General features: G+C 39.5%; 2 protein-coding genes and 1 long non-coding RNA gene across 3 annotated transcripts; all 3 read left to right on the top strand.

Annotated features, from left to right (window-relative positions):
- Positions 1–291: 291 nt before the first annotated feature.
- On the top strand, positions 292–2,126 carry LOC112775762 (caffeoylshikimate esterase). Its single transcript, XM_025819599.3, has one exon. It carries the CDS (start codon positions 928–930, stop codon positions 1,927–1,929), a length of 1,002 nt encoding a protein of 333 aa, XP_025675384.1. The 5' UTR covers positions 292–927; the 3' UTR covers positions 1,930–2,126.
- A 627-nt stretch (positions 2,127–2,753) lies between these two features.
- LOC114925911 (uncharacterized) lies at positions 2,754–4,879 on the top strand. The gene is made up of 2 exons (XR_011876962.1): positions 2,754–3,531; positions 4,501–4,879. It is a non-coding gene; the product is annotated as an uncharacterized lncRNA (long non-coding RNA).
- Positions 4,880–5,631: 752 nt separating this feature from the next.
- Positions 5,632–7,815, top strand: LOC140172869 (protein FAR1-RELATED SEQUENCE 5-like). Its single transcript, XM_072226631.1, has 3 exons — positions 5,632–6,688; positions 7,016–7,321; positions 7,429–7,815. The coding sequence occupies exon 1, from the start codon at positions 5,776–5,778 to the stop codon at positions 6,676–6,678; it is 903 nt and encodes a 300-aa protein (XP_072082732.1). The 5' UTR covers positions 5,632–5,775; the 3' UTR covers positions 6,679–6,688; positions 7,016–7,321; positions 7,429–7,815.
- The last annotated feature ends 11,401 nt before the right edge of the window (positions 7,816–19,216 follow it).

Raw genomic sequence — 19,216 nt, forward strand, 5'->3', positions numbered from 1 at the left:
TCAAGTCTTCAACTTCCATTCCATCCCCACTTGCAGTTAATGTGCCCAACCTCTTCTAAATATCCAATTATGCATAATTTATTGTGACCACAATTTTTCTTTTCCTTTCTTTTCTTGTTTGCATTTTATTTTTTGTGTTATATCGATTTGTAAGTGACAATATCCACCATCTTATTAGAAATATTGCTAAATACTATTAACATTAAGTGTACATTTTCTTTAAGATTCAAATTACATCATTGAGAATCACATTTGTATTTGGAATGTTCTAACCTAAAGTATCATTTTTGTACATTAAATAAAGTGTTTGTTTAGCATTAACAATTCTTGAACAAGTCTTTGAGATGTCTTACAATAAACGAAAACTTAATTGTTTATTATGATATTTTTAAACGAAAAAGTATGTAGAGCTAAGTTTTTTTATAAATGATTTTTTTACTCAACAATTTTTTTTTTCATTTACACTTATTAAGATTTTATTTTAATTCTAAATCATTTTTTGGTGATTTCCGTAAAAACTTTATGACTTTAGATATTCTATTTTAGTTTTAGATGTTATTTTTAATGAAATTTTATATATTCTTCTAGTATGTAATTTAAGATATGCATTTAAATATTAATATGAGCTAGAAATAAAAATTAATTCTCTAGTTGAACTCTTTTTAAAATTATATATATGCATAACTATTAAAATACTAATGACATATTTGATTGTTTTGTTATAGGATAACACATCATCAAATATATGTAAAGAATAAACATTTTTCCTATGTTGGTAGTTCATTTGAATAAATTTCACCAACAATATCAATTGAAAAAATTGGGCCAGATGATAATAAATAGTGAAGGAGAGTGAAATAACAAAAGACACAGTCTAATCCAAACTCCAAAGTGAGTCTGCGAAACGGAGGGCGCATTTTAGCGACGATGGTGCACCCAGTAGCGGAAGCTAACGAGCGCAGCCCCTTTGGTGACTTAACAGCGGAAGAGTTCTACGCCCGCCACTCAGTGAGTCACGGCTCCGAGTTCATCACAAACCCTAGGGGCCTCAAGCTCTTCACTCAGTGGTGGCTCCCGCTACCCCCGGCAACCGTCACCGGAACCCTCGCCCTCGTTCACGGATTTACCGGCGAATCCAGCTGGTTCCTCCAGCTCACCGCCATCTACTTCGCCAAGGCCGGATTCGCCACCTGCGCCATTGACCATCAGGGTCACGGCTTCTCCGACGGCCTCATCGCCCACATCCCTGACATCAACCCCGTCGTCGACGACTGCATCGCCTTCTTCGACGAATTCCGCTCTCGCTTCGATCCTTCTCTTCCTTCCTTCCTCTACTCCGAATCCCTCGGCGGCGCAATCGCGCTATTAATCACTCTCCGCCTCCGCGACTCACCGGAAAATGTCTCATCCGGGAAGCCGTGGAACGGTCTGATTCTTAACGGCGCCATGTGCGGGATCAGCGAGAAGTTCAAGCCACCGTGGCCATTGGAACATTTTCTTTCTATAGCTGCGGCGATAATCCCTACGTGGCGCGTGGTTCCAACGCGCGGATCGATCCCGGACGTTTCCTTCAAAGTGGAGTGGAAGCGGAAGCTGGCGCTGGCGAGCCCGCGGAGGAAGGTGGCGCGTCCCCGAGCTTCGACGGCGCAGGAGCTGCTGCGGATATGCAGGGAGCTTCAGGGAAGGTTCGAAGAGGTTGAGGTGCCGTTTCTGGTGGTTCACGGCGGGGACGACGTTGTTTGCGACCCGGCTTGCGTGGAAGAGCTTTACGCGCGTGCCGCGAGTAAGGATAAGACGCTGAAGGTGTATCCTGGAATGTGGCACCAGCTGGTTGGGGAGCCAGAGGAGAGCGTGGAGCTTGTGTTTGGCGATATGCTTGAGTGGCTTCGTGCACGCTCTATACGCTCGGCCGTTGACGGTGGCGCGTAAGTGCACGTGTTGTTTAGTGAATCTGTTATATGTTGTAACAAACTTATCTCATGTGTATATGACGATGATGATAATGTTGGTTGGTTCATGCTTATAATTTGGACTTTAATAAAATTAATGAGGCTTCAACCAACCAATAGTTTATGTAGTTTGGATTAGTTTTGCGAAAATGAAAGAATTATAATAGGTTTAAATAATATTCTTACTATTCTTTTATGCTCGAATATCAAAAAGCAGGCTTTTAACTAGTTTCTTTAATTATGGTGTTTTCAACTTTTCATTTAAGAGAAAAATATGATTTCTAATTTTTGCTAAACAATAATGGAAAATACATGTAATAACATGTGTGTTTTGCTATATCAATCGATTATGTGAAGGTATATTAGGAATTTTGTTTGTACATTTGTGCCAATCAGGTCCGAAAATTATACTGATGCATTATAGAATTTATAAATTTAATGATGATTTTATTTATTCTTTTTTTTTTTCAGTATAAAATTGGTTGACTAAATTATTAAAATGAAATATTTTGTTTCCACAACTTAAATAAAATATTATTTCATTACAAAACTATATTTGATAAAGAAAAAAATTTAAAATTTAGAGCAATAATTTGTTTTGGGCTGGGCAATAAATGTTGTTTTTTTTGTGAATTTGGTTTTAAGACGGGTACCCTAACCCCAGTTTCTGTGTTTTGTTATATGGCCAATACAGTGAGTTTTTCCCTTCCCAAAAACAAAATTGTATTTTTTTATTGCTTTTGGTCAGAGTCCAATAAGTCTTTTCTCCATTATATTTTTGGGTTGGACATTCTTTGATTTTAGGTTGCAATTTCCAAATTTATGGGATGGCCATGGCCCATGGGTGCGGTACTTGTGAATAACTGTGTTGAGTAGATATACCAAAATAAATAAGGGTCATTATATGGTACAGATTCAAATTGATACAGATTTACAAATTTTCTACCCAAATGACCATGAGATCGACACGTTGCTCTGCTTTGCAGAGCTTGTCTACCGGTTGATGGTAGGGTTGGCTGAGCTACCAGCCGAAGCTTTTTGGTTGCACTGTCTGTTAGTGGACTTGTTAAGGTGGGCTATGCCAAGAAAAATATTTAGGTATCCAATGGAAGATGGGTTTTGTTTTTTTCTATTGAAAATGGAAGGGAGGAAAAAAAAAAAAACACAGACGCGTACCCTGATGCATCAAAGGAAAGCGAAGCACTGACGAGGATGTTATGCCCAAAAATGATGCCCTAAGTTCGAGGCACAGGGAGATAGTGCTGCTGCAGAGGCAGAGGTCGAATGCTCGAAACTAACTCCGGTGTAGGTTGCTGGTTCCTCTCCTATCCGGCGCTGATTGTGGCTGTGCGTAAGACGTTACCGCTGCGGGCGGGGGCGAAAGCTGGTGCTGCGCTACTTCCCGGGTCGGGGCAGGTATGAAGTAGGCTGGTTTTTGATCTGTTGGGTTATACTCTGTTGAAAACGGTGTCTTGATTTAGAGGTTTGAAGCATTTGGTGTATTGAAGTGAACTCAATCCATTAATCTATTGAAAACGTCCGTTGCATTGTGTCTGGCTTTGGTTTCGGCTAGAAGCATGAGGTACGTGGTTTATCCAGTTTTGTTGTATATGTTATTGCCTTTATGCTTTCCTCCTTTTGAATTTCTACGACTAGAATGTCAACTTGTCTCGTTCAACCTGAATACTGAGTTGTTGGTGTTATAGAGTTTTGGGATTGATTTACAATTGCTACTTGTCGCATGAAATTTCTCGTCCCTCTTTGTGTTTTTATGTTTGACATTCAGGTGTTCCTTTCTTACCGTAGCTAGTCATTGCATAGAACACATGAAGTGAGTCATCTACACATTGCCATGCTTCAATGTTGTCTTTAAGGTACCTTTTTATGGATTTGCCAACATTGTAAGAACAAAAATGAGATTACGAAGAAAAAGAAGTTAATTGTGATAGAGAATAGGGTTCATACAAAATTGTTTGACATGTTTGTGGATGTGTACTGGGCGATCGTAGATCGTGCAAGTAACAATTGAATAGTCTTTAGTAGTCATATTTAAAAAGATGGAAAGTTTCAGTGTATTAGTATGCAATGTCTTTCTCACACCGAAGGTACGAATAAAAAAATCATGTGATTTATAGCGTGAGAGTTGGCTTAAAAGACTAGCTATACCGTTTACATGTTCCATTGGTTGAGTAACGTGAGTTATGTCTTATGTTGTGCTAGTTTTGTTTGTATGGCATTAGGCTATTATTTTTTTTTAATTTTTGATAAGTCAATAATAAGTAAAATATATTATGTAAGAGGAGGTGCTGAATTAGTTGTATTCAATGTAGGTTCCCACATCAGCGGTCCCTATCGTAAGAAAGACTATTTTCTTTTCTTTTTTGGCAAAGAAAACATTTCTTATACTAATGTTGTGATAGAGCATGGCTCCCACTCCTTTTTTTTTTGTTCTTGTTATGATCTCAATTGAAAACACTTATTGTTGTTATTCTTTATTATTTTGACCATGTGGATAACTTTGCTGCATTGCTCAAATAATCCATTCATTCAGGCTGAATAAATTGGACAGAAAGCAAGTGTTGAGGGTTGGCTGAAATTGATAAAGATTATTCATGGTATCCACACCCTGTCCCCAGGTTGGACCCGACTATATGTAAGTATGTTGGTGTTGTGGCATTGTTGATGAGTTTACCGGTTATTCAGTGTGCGTTAAAATACGTAGTATCATTTATAAGCGGAGAGTTGCTGTCTATATAATTATTTAAATATTTGCTGGTTGTTACTTTGTATTCGATTTGAGATTGTCACACCATGTTTCCCGTCTGGGACTACTAATTGCATCGATCGATGTGTAGTAAATGTAGCGTGAGGAACACTCGTTGTTGTATGAAGTTTGGTTTTTCTATTTAAGTATGCTTAGCCTGTTTTAAGTACTTATTCCGATGAGGGTGTTTAATTAAGTTGCATAGTAAGTCATGATAAGTTACTTGCCGACTAACCATCTTCCAGGTGAATGACTTCTTTTCTTGTCAAAGATGGATTCGAACTTGCAGTGCACCGTTGGAGAGGATGATTCGGGCGGGCTTAGTGAGGAGGAGTATTTTCGTATCACTTCTTCGAGTGGGGATGACGAGGATGACTCCTACGAGAATGACTCCGAGACGGCTGAAACGGGTGACGAAACCCACAGGAACGGGGTTGGCCCAGGCCAGGAGACATGTGTGGGTGATGCTCCCAGTTTTAGGTCCACAGAGGATTTCTTGGACAAAGTGTTTAGTACTGAGGAAGAGGCTTATGCGGCATACAAACAGTTTGCCAGGCTCAGGGGGTCTGGTGTAAGGAAGGGTGATGTGGCTCGAATGAACGGTGTTTTGGTAAGACAAGACTTTTTTGTCACCGTCAAGGTACAAGGCATGGGAAACACTACGATTGTCCAGAAAGAGTAAGGGAGGAGAAGCCGAAGAGTTGCACGGGTTGTTCAGCGAAGCTGAAAATTTACTATGATTTGCAAGATCAGGTATGGAAAGTCCGGAGGATAGACGACAACCATAACCACCCTCTTGCTACAACCGTGTTTACTCATCTTATTCCCAGTCATCGGAATCTGAGTGAAAGTGATAAGGCTCAAGTTGATAGTCTAAAAAAGTTTGGGATTGCGACCTCGAAGATTATGGCGTACATGGCCGGGCAGTCAGGGGGGTACGGGATGCTTCAGTTTACGAAGAGGGATCTGTATAATTACGTTCACAGCCAATGAATAGCACAAATTAATGACGGAGACGCGGCAGCAGCAATAAGTTATTTGGAAGGCAAGGCCAACGCGGACATGATGACTGTCGCTAGATATACGAAAACAACAGGGGATCAACTTGGCAGCCTTTTCTGGGCGGATGGGCAGATGATGGCGGATTACCAGCTGTTCGGTAACGTCCTTGCATTTGATGCAACATATAGGTCCAACAAGTACAAGAGGCCTCTAGTGGTGTTCTCTACATCAAATCATCACAAGCAGATGGCAATTTTCAGATTCGCGTTGCTAGAGGACGAGAAGGTCCGTACATATAGATGGGTGTTGCTGAATATGCTTGATGTCATGGAAAACAAGAAGCCTTCTGTTGTGGTCACCGACGGGGATAAAGCCATGTGGGCAGCGATTGCGGATGTGCTTCAGTCAGCTAGGCATCGCCTATGCGGGTGGCACTTGGAAAAAAACTGTGTCTTAAGGGTGAAGGAGCCCGAATTTCGGAAGGTCTTCAAAAAGGCAGTTTATGCAAACTTTGATGTTGCCGAGTTTGAGGAGTACTGGAGCACAACCGTGAAAATCTTGGGATTAATGGACAACAGCTGGGTTAAAAGCACCTACAAATTAAGACGGAGTTGGGCAACGGCATATCTACAGGGCACCTTTTGCGCCGGCTACAGGACAACTTCCAGGTGTGAGGGCATAAATGCATTCGTCAAAGGGTTTCTGAAGTCCACAAATAGCCTTCTTGAATTGGTTCAGAGCCTGGATAGGGTGGTGAAAGATTACCGCAACAACGAGGTCCTTGACAAATGCGGTGCCTGGGGGGAAGAGGTGTTGCTGCACTTCTTGTGGGCTTCCCGGTCACACGAAGAGGACATGCATGTCCCAAAGGGAGATGAGCCAAGCTGGCATCCGAGAAGGGACATCAGCCACAGTCGGGGATCCATCATCAGGAGAGCCCAGTGGGAATCGTTCGGGGCGTAGTTGCTTGGAGGTATGTTTCATGCTTTGGGTTATTTTTTATATGTGATTTACCTATGCAAGGTGAGATACAGTGGTTTGGAAAATTCGATGGGAATATGACAAGCCAATGGTTACTGAATAACTGGATTCATATTATCTGCTGGAATACATCTATGCACGCATGTTGAATATAGTATGTGTTGTAAACTTGACACATTATATGTGATTTACTTTTTTTGGTTGGTGTCGGTCCCACGTAACATGTTGCTTATGTTTATTGAATTGCCTTTTGCTTCGCAACGTACAATTTATTCTTCCATAGCCCTCTTATGTGAATAAGTTGTTTATCTACTTGTAGGCTGTACATGGCATCTCTCAACCTGGTAATCCCGGCGGTGCGGATCCATACATACCGAGACCCCCCGAACCAAATGCAACCAACTCGAGTCTATCCCGGCTGAACCCAGGGGTTGGTGGCGGCAACTTCTTCCTTGGTGGGCAGCACATAGAACAGTTCTTTGCCGCTCCCAGCTGCTCAACAAAGCACGGGGTCGTTCCTACTCAAGCAGCTACGACAATTTCCTCACCTGAACAAGCTCCCGCTATCACTCCTACGCAGTTTAATACACTGAGTTCCGATACCTTCCAACAGTGGGTTCTAGAGGTATGCATGTTTCGTATTTTCAGTCATTGTGCTGCTGACGTCAGTTGTATCCATGTTAATACTACGACAGTTAAGGATGAGATTATGAATGTTAAATCTTATTTTAGAATGCAATGGGCAAACAGTGGTCCGGCAACTTTTTATAGGCTGAGCAGCAAGACTTTGCGGGAGAAGAGGACTCGGAATGGCTACAACCGCGCAGGTTTCGACAAGTTTTCATTATCTGACGTTGTTGCTTTGAGAGAATTATGTTCGAGATTACAGGATGTTCCCTGGAGTACACATCTGGGTGTACTGTGTACGTTCATATGGTTGCTTTGTATTATTTTTACTTTTATTTTACGCACGGTTTCGGAACTTGTAGTATCAACATGTTTCCCAAACATGAAGTCCATCTTGTGTTCAACTATAGTTTAATGGTTCCTTTACGGTCCTGGGATTTGTTAACATGAATTTATAAGCGAAAGTTAATTAAAGCTTTAATATGTGATTGTCATCAGTCATGCTGAATTGTGCCAAGTCTTTTCTCTATAATTGTAGGCACGTTGATTGTTAAAAGTTAATCATTGGTTTGCGTTGTGCGAAAGGTTGGGCATAACTCATAGTCTACATGTGGTTGCGGGCCAAGTCATGCTGAATTGTGCCAAGTATTTGTCTCCATAAATGTAGACACGTCGATTGTTTATTTATATGAATGGTTGAAGGCCAGCTTAAATTAACGCAGCTTGTGAATTATGTTGTTAGTTGCTTAGTGGTTTATTGATGCGTTTAAACTTGTTCCACACCCTATTATTTCTTTTACAGGGTGATCAAAATTATTGAAGTTGGGCCCAAAACCATTCAACGATGAACTCAGCTAAAGTAACCATAATTCATACTGCAAACATATATATATATGGATGACACCAATGTTAAAGTTTACAGCCAACCACTGCTACCACTTTTGAGCAAACTAACTAACTGCCTGTACACTGTGCAAGATGGTCAAAAAAAATATTGTCTGCACCATTTGTGAGTATGCAGTGTCACATTCTTCATAGTAATAATGAGAGTGTAGTTTCCAACCAGGATACTGGTTTCAGACTTGAGAAATGCTAACCGCATCTGGGCTGGAAACTCCTATCATTCTTACTATGCGTATCAAGTGCCATGGGCTCCCACGCGAAATAAAGGTTGACCCTAATGCTGGTCTAACAAAAGACAAAAAATATAAAAAAAACGATGCGCATGTAAACAGCTCCTTAGGTGTCAATGTCCATGATCACCGGTCGTATGTTCCGATTAGAAGAGCACGCAAACCAAAAAATAATTTCCTGAGTCCCCTCAACATCAGACTTATATGTTCTTCCCAATGTATAATCCTATCGCTTCCGTCCACGTTGCGAAGACGTAACCTTCTTTCTCCAGAAAGTCATGGCCTTTTCCACGACATCGATTATCTTTGCATTGTGTGATCTCAATACAAAGTCAACGGCTATTCGCATCCTAGTTTGATCGTTTACTGTCTGCAAGTCATTAAACCGCAGTTCATAAGTTCCTCGATTAACAACACTGTCATATCACATTTTAAGTATTTTCATCGTTAACAAATTTCATTCAACTAACTCATCATCCATGTTTGTGAAACACGCACCGTCACACTGTGTATAGCCCATAGAGCTCCCCTAATAATCCATTGCAAGACCCATACACCGCAGTCCATCCTAACACAAACAAAAGAATAGTTTGTTTAGAGACTGATAGAATAGCGATGCTATACACAAAAGACGTTGCACAAAGATAATGATACACAACGATTATTAAGAACATTATGACAACAGAACTCACGATAGCCGATGTTGCTGAGGCACCACAAGCTCCTCGAAAGGGTAAGACGAGAAGCGTGGTCTTTCAGCAGTGGTCTTGGATAGCCACTTGGGTCCAATTGTTAACGATTCCAGATGCAATGTCTGATTAAGAAACAAGTAGGAGGAAAGCATTTACGATAATATTCCCAAAAAAAATAAGGCCTACATATAACAGTAGATGCAGCCAGTATAGGTAATTAAGTCATGTCCAGGGGTCCGACTTGTATCTAACAAGTTCAACCTACAAACGGTGGCTCCGTCAGGTGCCATGCTATTTATAATATCTGACAATGTGCATTTCTCTTAACATTTCACACTTTTATGAATTAATATAGCAACACTAACAAGACTAGCAGAGACGAAGGAAATAATTCAGCCATCATAGTCACAACAACATAGTTTAACCGTGTATAATATGGCACATAGTACGTAGTTCAGAACTAACAAGCATAACATGGTAAATGTATTAACCTAAGTAACATGTATTAACATGTATGATCTGGTACCCAGTCACTACACTTACAACTTGCGTCATAGCAAGTTTTCTTGACTCAGTCTCCATTGGATACTTGAAAGAGTCGAAGTACATAAGCCTCTGTCGGCGTACGTCCACGACCATCAAGTACCAGTGTCCATCTGTCCACATCGGTTGAAAAGATCTGTTGGTCGCAACTTGGGCAACAAAAGTTTATTAGGGAGTATAACGTACGACCTAATGAATCACGCCTTCCAACAGATATGGAAATCGTTTACAAACCTCGGTAACCTTGTCGACCTTGCACCTCATATGCTTGCTCACAACCACGTCCATGTTAGCCTGTGTCATACGTGTTCCTTGGAGGGCATCTTGCTGAGGTCCAAGCAAGATGGGTCCCTTGTTAGTTAACGAAACTTATCCTAAACTTTATTGACTTTACCACACGCGTAAGAAAGACTTAACCACACCCATGTACATGTTCGCTGCTACATGTGTCGTGACTCACCCTGATCATAGTCGGCATGAACCACTGGTGCTGACTGGAGGTCTTCGACAACATCGTTGCCACGATAGTAATAACCTGCAAATTAAGTAAGCAACTTATGAGTGATGATATGGGACATTCAGCCGAATGATAATTGTAAGACAATAACTAATGCATTAAGTTAAATGTAAACACTCACGTCATCCATGACTCTTTAATTTGGGCCAAGCGTTAATAATGATGTTCTATCCGCAACACAGTGATCAACGTCAGCCAGAATTTCACTGAAATGACATGCTTTCAGGGGTCAAAACATACTCGCTGATCCGATTTTGCGTAATCGGAAGACAAATGTGTAACAAAGCAGAAACAGGGTGGAGCTAATTGTTGCCTAATAACGTTGGAGTCTCCAAATCTTTTTCGCAAACATTTTTTATGCCATAATAAATGAAGCAATGCACCCTAGAAAGAATTGGCTGAAAACATTTGATATACCTCTTCGGATGATCCTTGCTATTAACAGCAAGCTCAACCCCTGTGAGGTCCATGCTCCGTGTTGGTACGAAGGCTAGGTTGAAAGCCTACATCAAACAGTGGAATATCACAACCAGTCTCGTGTCAGTCATGAAGGAGTTGAACGGTTTATAATTAGATGAAAGGAAACCTAACCTTGGGGATCTTGTCCGCATTCATGCATAAAAGAGCCGACTCGTGCACAACTCCGTCGCTACAAACCAGGGTGAGGTAATTGTAGTGCTTCTGTAGGCAGTTAGAGCGCCGCGGCAACTTGCTACGTGGATGATGAGGACGTCGACTCTGCCATTCTCGTTCGCCGGTTAGATCAACCTGGCAGGAATCAGACGAGCACTACTTAGATAAGTATAAAAAGGACAGGGATGGTGAAAGAAACAGTTGCTTTACCATGTTAACTAACTGTTAACGGTGTTAGGCCTTACCAAGTTATGGGGTATTTTCGGCTGCGTCTTGTCTCGGGCGGATCGCCGATTGCGAGGGGCTCTCTTAGACCTCTTGGATCTGAAAGGCATATGATCCATGCTAAAGTTTGCATCCAGCGTCGGCGCATAGGTCGGATCATGGTGCTGCGACGGGTCCGTTTCCTGAGAAATAAGATCATCTTGTTGAAAATCCTCTGGTCGTAGCCGCCGCTTTGACGGGATCCCATTCCAACACGGGCACCTGACTCCATTTTTCCGGTCACACTATTGCTCCCTATCCTAAATCTTCGCCAACATAGTCAACGCCTTCTAAAAGTCTGTCACGACCTGATTGTGTCAGCATATGCATTCGGTGAGCCTTCGAATTTCTTTATTTAGGCCGGACACGCTGGTGACAACACTCAGTACGATTGGGCTGCAATCCTGTTTCGACAACAACTTCAGGACATCGATAACTAAACAGGTTTCAATGCAGCTGTTCATGGAATTTACCAAACTAATTACTAGAATGGTCACATCTATATCCTTACGTTTGCAACACGGGCACAGGAGGATCCAGTACCGGCAAGGGACTGGCCTGGATCGACATTGGTTCGCTGAGGTAAGCTGCGGACATAACGATTGACGATGTCAATCTACTGATATAAAAAATAACACATTTACAATTGAAATGATAAATATCGATAGCGGAACGGTCTCCAACCTGTTTGAATGGGCTGGGGTTGCTCGCCTGGCACACGAATGCGTCGATTCGGACTGCGTCGGCAACCAAGGACGGACACTGACCGGCGGTTCGGAGAAACCAAACCTCGACGGCGACCTTGTTATTCTGTTGCTTGTTGGACGCCTGCAAACATCATGTAAGTGAGCGGTTGCGGGAACAAATATTCAAATTTTATTAGAGACAAATGTGCCTGACGCCCAACGAAAATTATATCCAACTTAAACTTTCTGCTTTTTTGGTTTTCTGTTTAGGTCGGCCCGTTAAAGGTTGTTATCTTCTACTTACCACGCTCATACAAGGGCGAGCAGTGGTTAAGTATTCGTGACCAGGTATAAGGTCAACAATGATAGTTTTCTATCAAACCCATTTCTATTACTTATTTGTCGGCCCATGAATGCACCCAAAACAAAAGCTTAGTTGGTCCTACCAGACATGCCTTTTTTTATTTGAAATGCTTTCGAAATCCAGTACAACCCTGGCCCTACAATTTTCAGACTTTTTTGCCAAAGGTAAACCGTGTTTAATTTGCATTGGGTTGAATAAAAAAAAAATTTTTTTCTATCAATTTTGCGAATAGTGATTGGCTGATGTGGCTTAAGCGGGTGGAGACACAGGACCTCAGATTGCGCTGGAGGACCCAGACGTCAACCTTGGGGATGACGTTCCCCGTAGAGATGAAGTGGAATACCATGATTAATTTCAACAGAATCTAAGGTGCATCCACAAATGAAACTTTTCTGGAACGTGTAATGAGACAAAGTTTCGAATGCTAACCTCCGTGAAGAACAACTTGAGCCTCCACCTCCTTTTGATGACGCGGGGGTATACGTGGAATCACCATCTTCCCGCTGCGATGACATGTGTCCCCGACGAATGGTTTCAGGAAGTGGAGCTTATCCTTGCCTGTTAGCCGTCAGAGATTCTTTAAAGATAGCACACCATGTGACCTTCAAATGAAAAATCAGTGTAGGCCGTACCCCAATGCCGATCATGTCATCTTCATCGATCACATTGACATGTCCTTCCAAAAGATAGGAAAATACCACAAAACCGTTGGGTTTCTGGAACACGAAATGCCTTTGGGGGCAGTTAGGTTGACTTTGTTAGTTGTGGCTGGTTCTTTGCAAAGAGACGAATCTCACTCATTAGTCCAAGTTCACATGCATTGTACACATGCATTGAGGTTGGTGTGGTGAGACAATGGAACTGTATCTCCTATGCCAGCCCTGTGACTCAGTTATCTGATCCCCTCAGTCAACCCATTTTTCCATCAACACCCCAACTGGAGTATCATAAAACTAGGTGCAGCACATAAGGGCTGATGCAAATAACCAAAAATGTCACGGGTCCATTGCAGGGACACTGTGGTCTTTTACAGTTGAATTATTCTACAAACCATGCCCGTAGCAGAGCTTTCCCCCAAGATCTGTCAATCACGTCACGTCCAACCTAATCCCAACCTCAGGCACACAACTGCGGTGGCCTGCTCTCCCTACCAATGGTGCATGCTGTTATAAATTCATAGGCATGTGACTCTACCGAACAGGGGTCGGGGACAACGTTACGGACCAGGGTACACTGTAGGCGGTACTGATGTGGTACATTCAAGGATTTTCAGTCTTCGAAAGTTGCTGTACCATTACGACTTCGACGGTATAGTATGAATAGAAGCCTTCCCTTTGCATCTTCGGTATCAAACGGGGGCTGCTTCGGGAATTTATATTAACTGGATTTAATGATTTAACCCGTAATCATGGATCCATTTTATCTGGAGGATTCGAGTTAACTCTTTAAAAAAAATAAGGTGATAATAGTTAGCATATAGTTTCCTAGTAGTAATTATTACTAGAAGGTCCATTATCTGAATCAGTGAAATAGTATTCCTGTTAGCGTAATTCCTTAAATAATTATAATTTAGTATAATGAAATTATGACCCCTTAAATTTCATTTTGAGTTGAATAATATAAACCGACACTTAAATAATTTTATAATTGCGTAATGTAATTAAAAATTATAATCGTTAAAAAATAAAGTACAGTTTAATAATTTCATGTAATAATTAAACAAATAAGCTGAATTAAGTTCAGTACAAACAATACTTATCAAAGGAAATTAATTATCGTACCTGTTGATAATAAATATGTTTTAAAATTTGTTTATTATGATTATTTACTAATCATGAATTTGTGTAACTATTTATTTTCCAACAGATCACCACGTGGCGGGTTATTAGTCAAACAACAAAGGCCCCAACTCAACGGGCTCTCTCATCGTCCAGGGCATGCAAGGAATCTCGTAATGAACACACGTTAGGAACTTTTATTTATTCACAAGAAAAATATCTTTTTCATATGAGAAAAACATGTGTTAGAAGATGTTGTAAATTACGGCGTCACGGAGAAAATGTTCATTTTTTCAACTTCCAGTTATTTTACTTTTTACACTAAAGATTTGTGAAACACCAAAGAAAATTAATAAATTTATTCCTTCGATAAGTACAGAACATGTTTTAACAACAACAGACGTCGAATAGCGCAGAACGTTCACACGAAGCCACACTAAACGAGCACAAGATATAAGTACAGATCTCGAGATTCTTGAGTAGATATATCAAAAGATAATAATGATAGGGATCTAGCCGCCACTTGCGGAGTTTAAGCCGGCTAGTTATGTACAGACATACAGAATATAGACAGATAAAATAGCTTGTACAAATTTTCTCTCAAGTAAGCTGCTACTACAGATCACCTAAATAGGCAAAATCATAAAATTTACTCAAAAACCATCGCCCGAATACGGACAAATCTAGATTGGAAACTAGAGTGTGTGCTTCGAGTTCTTACGAGGTTTTCTTAGATAGAAACCATGAAGTCAACGAGAGCTTCACGTGCCCGTGAACAGCCCGTCAATCGGGGCTCCATAGCTCAAGATATTGTTATCGGAAGGCGATGATAAGTAGTAACATCACCTCTTCTCTTCTTTTTTCTCAAGCCGGGCCTCTTTCTTCTTTTCTGCTGAGAATGAGCTGAATGCTCATTAGTAGAGCATATAAACGTTGGGCATTGTGCCCGGTTTCGGAGAACCAAATTCGCTTGACTCTGATTTAGTTACTCAATCTGGCGAAATGCTCCTTTGGTAGAAAGTACTGTCCATCCTGACACAAATGTCTCGCAAAAAACTCATCGGAACTAAAACTTCTCACCCGGGTGTTCTCTCCTTGCTCTAGTAGGAACAACAATTTTCACTCCAACACTTCCTGCATGTTACTGAGTTGCTCTCATTCAAATTTCAATCCCTATACTGTTGGTACGGAGTTTACAGCCACAAATTAGTCGGAAAGTGAGCCGGGTCATACCAAGTAATAAATCAGGTGAGTGAGGGTCGATCCCACGATGATTGATGGATTAAGCAACAATGGTTAAGTCATTTGCTTAATTAGACAAACAGAAAAGAGCGTTTGGATCTCAATTGCATTAAACAGTAAATTCATAAAATTAAACAAGCAAGCAGTGAATTTAAGAGGATTATATGCCAATTAACTCCAACTAGAGGGTGAAGTTCAATTCTAGTTATATGCCATGGAAATTCTAATTACCCAAATATAAGAGGATTATATGTCACGTATCCCGTTAAGTCCAGATAAATAGAAATTCAGGAGAATATGTCTTCAAGATGTTGTTCAAGTGAGGAGCTTTTCCAAGTTATACAAGAGCTCAATTAGAAAGAATGTCATACTTCCGTTCCACCCAATTTCATAAGATAAAGAACGAGAACAATTCTTGAATTATATGAATCAATTCATGAGTTAAAATAGAAAAAAAAACAATAGAATCAATCTATACAAAAGAGAGAGCTCCTAACCTTAGCAGTGGAGGTTTAGTTGCTCATAGTTCAGAGTGGAAACAAGGATTTTCTTAAACTAAAAATTTGGAATGAGGTGGAATCAATATCCAGAAGAGAAGTTTCTTTTCTCTTTTATATATAATCCTATGGAATTTAAAATCTATTTTCTAAAACTAAAAAAATATCTTTGCCTATTTTAAAGTAAAATACAAATTTAAATTATAATTAATTAAATAAATCTTCGAGCACGCCAAAACTTTGGACGCTGGGACCACCAACCATGCGCATAACTTGAGATGAGCTGTGCCTTACTTGGAGTGGCCAGTGAGAGTTGGGTTGCAAAGCTCTTAGTGCTACGCCTTACTTGAGATATGATTGCGCCTTACCTAGGATGTGAGTTGCTCCTTATACGTGCTTGTTGGTGTCTTATGCCTAACTAGAGAAATCTCAAGTTAGGCGTAGCCTTGGCAGCGTGGTTGGACAAGAAGTATGAACTATAATATATCGTTGGCAGGCTCTTGAAGTTAGATTTCGAACGACACTAGAATCACGTCCGTTGGACCTCTGTAGCTCGAGATACTCACGTTTGATTGCAGAGAGGTCAGGGTTGACAGCAACATTTGTCTTCTTCTCTTTCTCTGCGGAAACTCCATCGAATATACTCGAATGCTACCTAAAATAAACAGAATTGCACACGACTCAAAGTATCATCTATAGTGACAAAAAGATAATTAATTCGTCATTAAACTCAACAAATTGAATGCAAATTCACTAGGAAAAGATAGAAAAGATTCTCACGCATCAACTGTGTGCTACGGACTAAGCATTTTACTTACATCGACGAATCCTCAAAGACATAGATTTCGATCAGAACATCTTTCATTGACCGAACCACTCAGAACAGTAAGAGAAAACATTTTCAACCGGTAGACCCAGAATAATCGATTTTGTCCGCTGATTCATAACACATATCAACAGAGATAGTTTTCTCCATTTTTTCCAAACAGGAGTGTTAGAGGGTTGACGAAGAAGAACTAGGAGTAAACTGCATGCAAATGGAAAGACTACACCCCTAACCTATTACTATAGTTTCATATGGTTCCAATGTGGAGGATTAACTTGGAGAGGTCAACGTGAGCGATATTACTTGGGTTTAAGGTTTTTTTTACCATGCCACCCTTTCCGTTGCCGCATGAATAAATTATCCACTAACTCAAAAGGCATAGCAACGTTGCTGTGAATACTGTATCAAAGTATTTTGATTCAATGTACCTGACCGATACATGGGAAATTTCTTTTCGAAACCTAACTGTCCCGAATTTAAGTGCACCATGGGAACTCACGTTCTGAGGTGTTTCGTCCTACCAAGGGTGGAGCTATTCTCTTGGTTTGTATTAGTTGAGAGGGTGAATACATAGGAAAGACTATGCAGATTAGGCCTAAGTCACCATTTTCATAGTCTGTGTGTTTTACGTGGTAACTCTGTTTACTCTGCTTTTTATTGGCTGTGACCTCTGTCAGTGACCAACTTGACAGTATGTGTGTTTTTTGGTGTATCTCGGTTGAGTCTGCTTGTCATCTGTTTGTTGGCAGTGAGCCTACTTGGCATGTGTGGTGTGCTCGACTGTTCGCTCTTGCAAGGAATTGGACCACGCCGGGTACACTAATGCTACACTCTCAGTAGATGGACGGATGATTCACAAAGGAAGATTGCGACGAAGAGGTAGTTGATTTATTTCGTTGCTGTTATTTGGCAATTTGGCTACAAAGTAATTAGTATTAAGATCAACGACGGTACATGAGAATAGTTGTTGATCATAATAACAACTTCAAGAGAGGTATGGTACCTTAAACATTTCTGCATTAAAAATGTTAATCTAAATTCAAAATTACGCTCTATGTGAAATTTTTTTAGGAAAAATTATTGTAAAGGACTTTTAGGAAGATTTAATTTTTAAAAAGGATCTTTAATATTAAAATTATTAAGAAGGACTAAATATTTTTATACTATTTCAGAAGGAAAATCAAATATTTTAATAAAGAGATAAATATATCTTCAATTGCACTTTTATTTCTTTACTATAACCTTTATGTTCATAAATTCTCTTTCTCTGACTATTTTAATAGTTTTTATTAATTATTTTTTTATTTAATTTTTTATTTTTGTGATCTTTACCCAACGAGAAAAAAAGACAAAAGATCATAAAAAAGTAAAGTAAATAAATAAATAAATAAATAAATAAAAATTACTAAAATTTTGGAAAAAAATTGTTAATATAAAAATTATAAAAATAAATAAAATATAATTAAAGATATATTTATCTTTTTATAAAAAAGATTTCATTCTTCTTATTAAATACTGTACAAAGATTTGGAATTTCTTAATAATTTTAATATTAAAGGTCCTTTTTAATAATTAAATCTTTCCAACGGTCTTTTACAATAATTTTTCCATTTATTTATATATGATTATTTCCCTCCAAAATATTTTTGCTTACTTATTTTTAGAATTGTACAAAATCATTTAAAAAAGATAACATAAAGATAAAATTTAAATTATATCTATGATTATTATTTTATTATTGATTTCATTATGAAAACATAATTTTGTATAACTATTTTTCCTAAAATGGTTTTATATAATTTTGTGTTATGATTGTCCTTCTGAATAATTTCAAAAAAAAAAAAAAAAACACTGATATTACTTTCTTGGTTATTTTTATTTCAGAAGATAATTTTTAGTAATTGCTTTTTTTTTACGAAAATGGTTTTTTTATGTTTTTTCTCGAACTTTTGAAAAACTAACACCGGAATGATATTCTCTCTCGTAAATTGTTATGTTTTTTTTTTAAATTGTCCCCAGCAGAGTTCCACTCATGTCGGTGTTTGTAAACCCCGATAAATTAGTTTTTAATAAGAGAGATTAGAAATTCGAATATTATATTAAATTAAGATAGAGCTCATCGAAACGAGAATTTTGACACTAATTTCGAAAAAATCGGCCCAAAATTGGACCGAACAGGCCGAACCGGTTGAACCGGGCCCAAATCGAGCCCGTGGGCCCAACCGGCCCAGCATTTAATGAATCCAAGCCTCTCTTCTTCCCCCCATTCAGCAGAGGTAGCGTGAAACACATTTAGGGGAAGAGAGAAACGAAGAACATTTCCAACCCTTACATCACTTTTCAAAATCCCGTAACTCCTCCGTCCGAGCTCCAATCGCCGCACCGTTTGTGGCCACGCATCCACCGCATCGAGCTCTACATTTCTACCGGAATAATTTCATAGGTAAGCCCTTAAATATTCTCAGCCACTCTTTTCCCCTAATTTTCAAAATTTGAGAAGGAATGTTGAATTTCTTTGATTTCTGATGTTTTAGGATCCAATTAACTTGAGGAAAACGTTCACTCTTGCTTATGTGAAGCTTGGGTAAGGTGAGGATACGATAATTCTATTTTAATTTCATTGGATTTGAGCTTTGAGTATTAAATTGGGTATATATATGTTATAAATGTGTATTAGGTTATGAATAAATAATTGGAGCTTGGAATTGTGAATACTGG

This window comes from Arachis hypogaea, chromosome 19 (assembly GCF_003086295.3).
Source record: "Arachis hypogaea cultivar Tifrunner chromosome 19, arahy.Tifrunner.gnm2.J5K5, whole genome shotgun sequence".
NCBI lineage: Eukaryota > Viridiplantae > Streptophyta > Magnoliopsida > Fabales > Fabaceae > Arachis > Arachis hypogaea.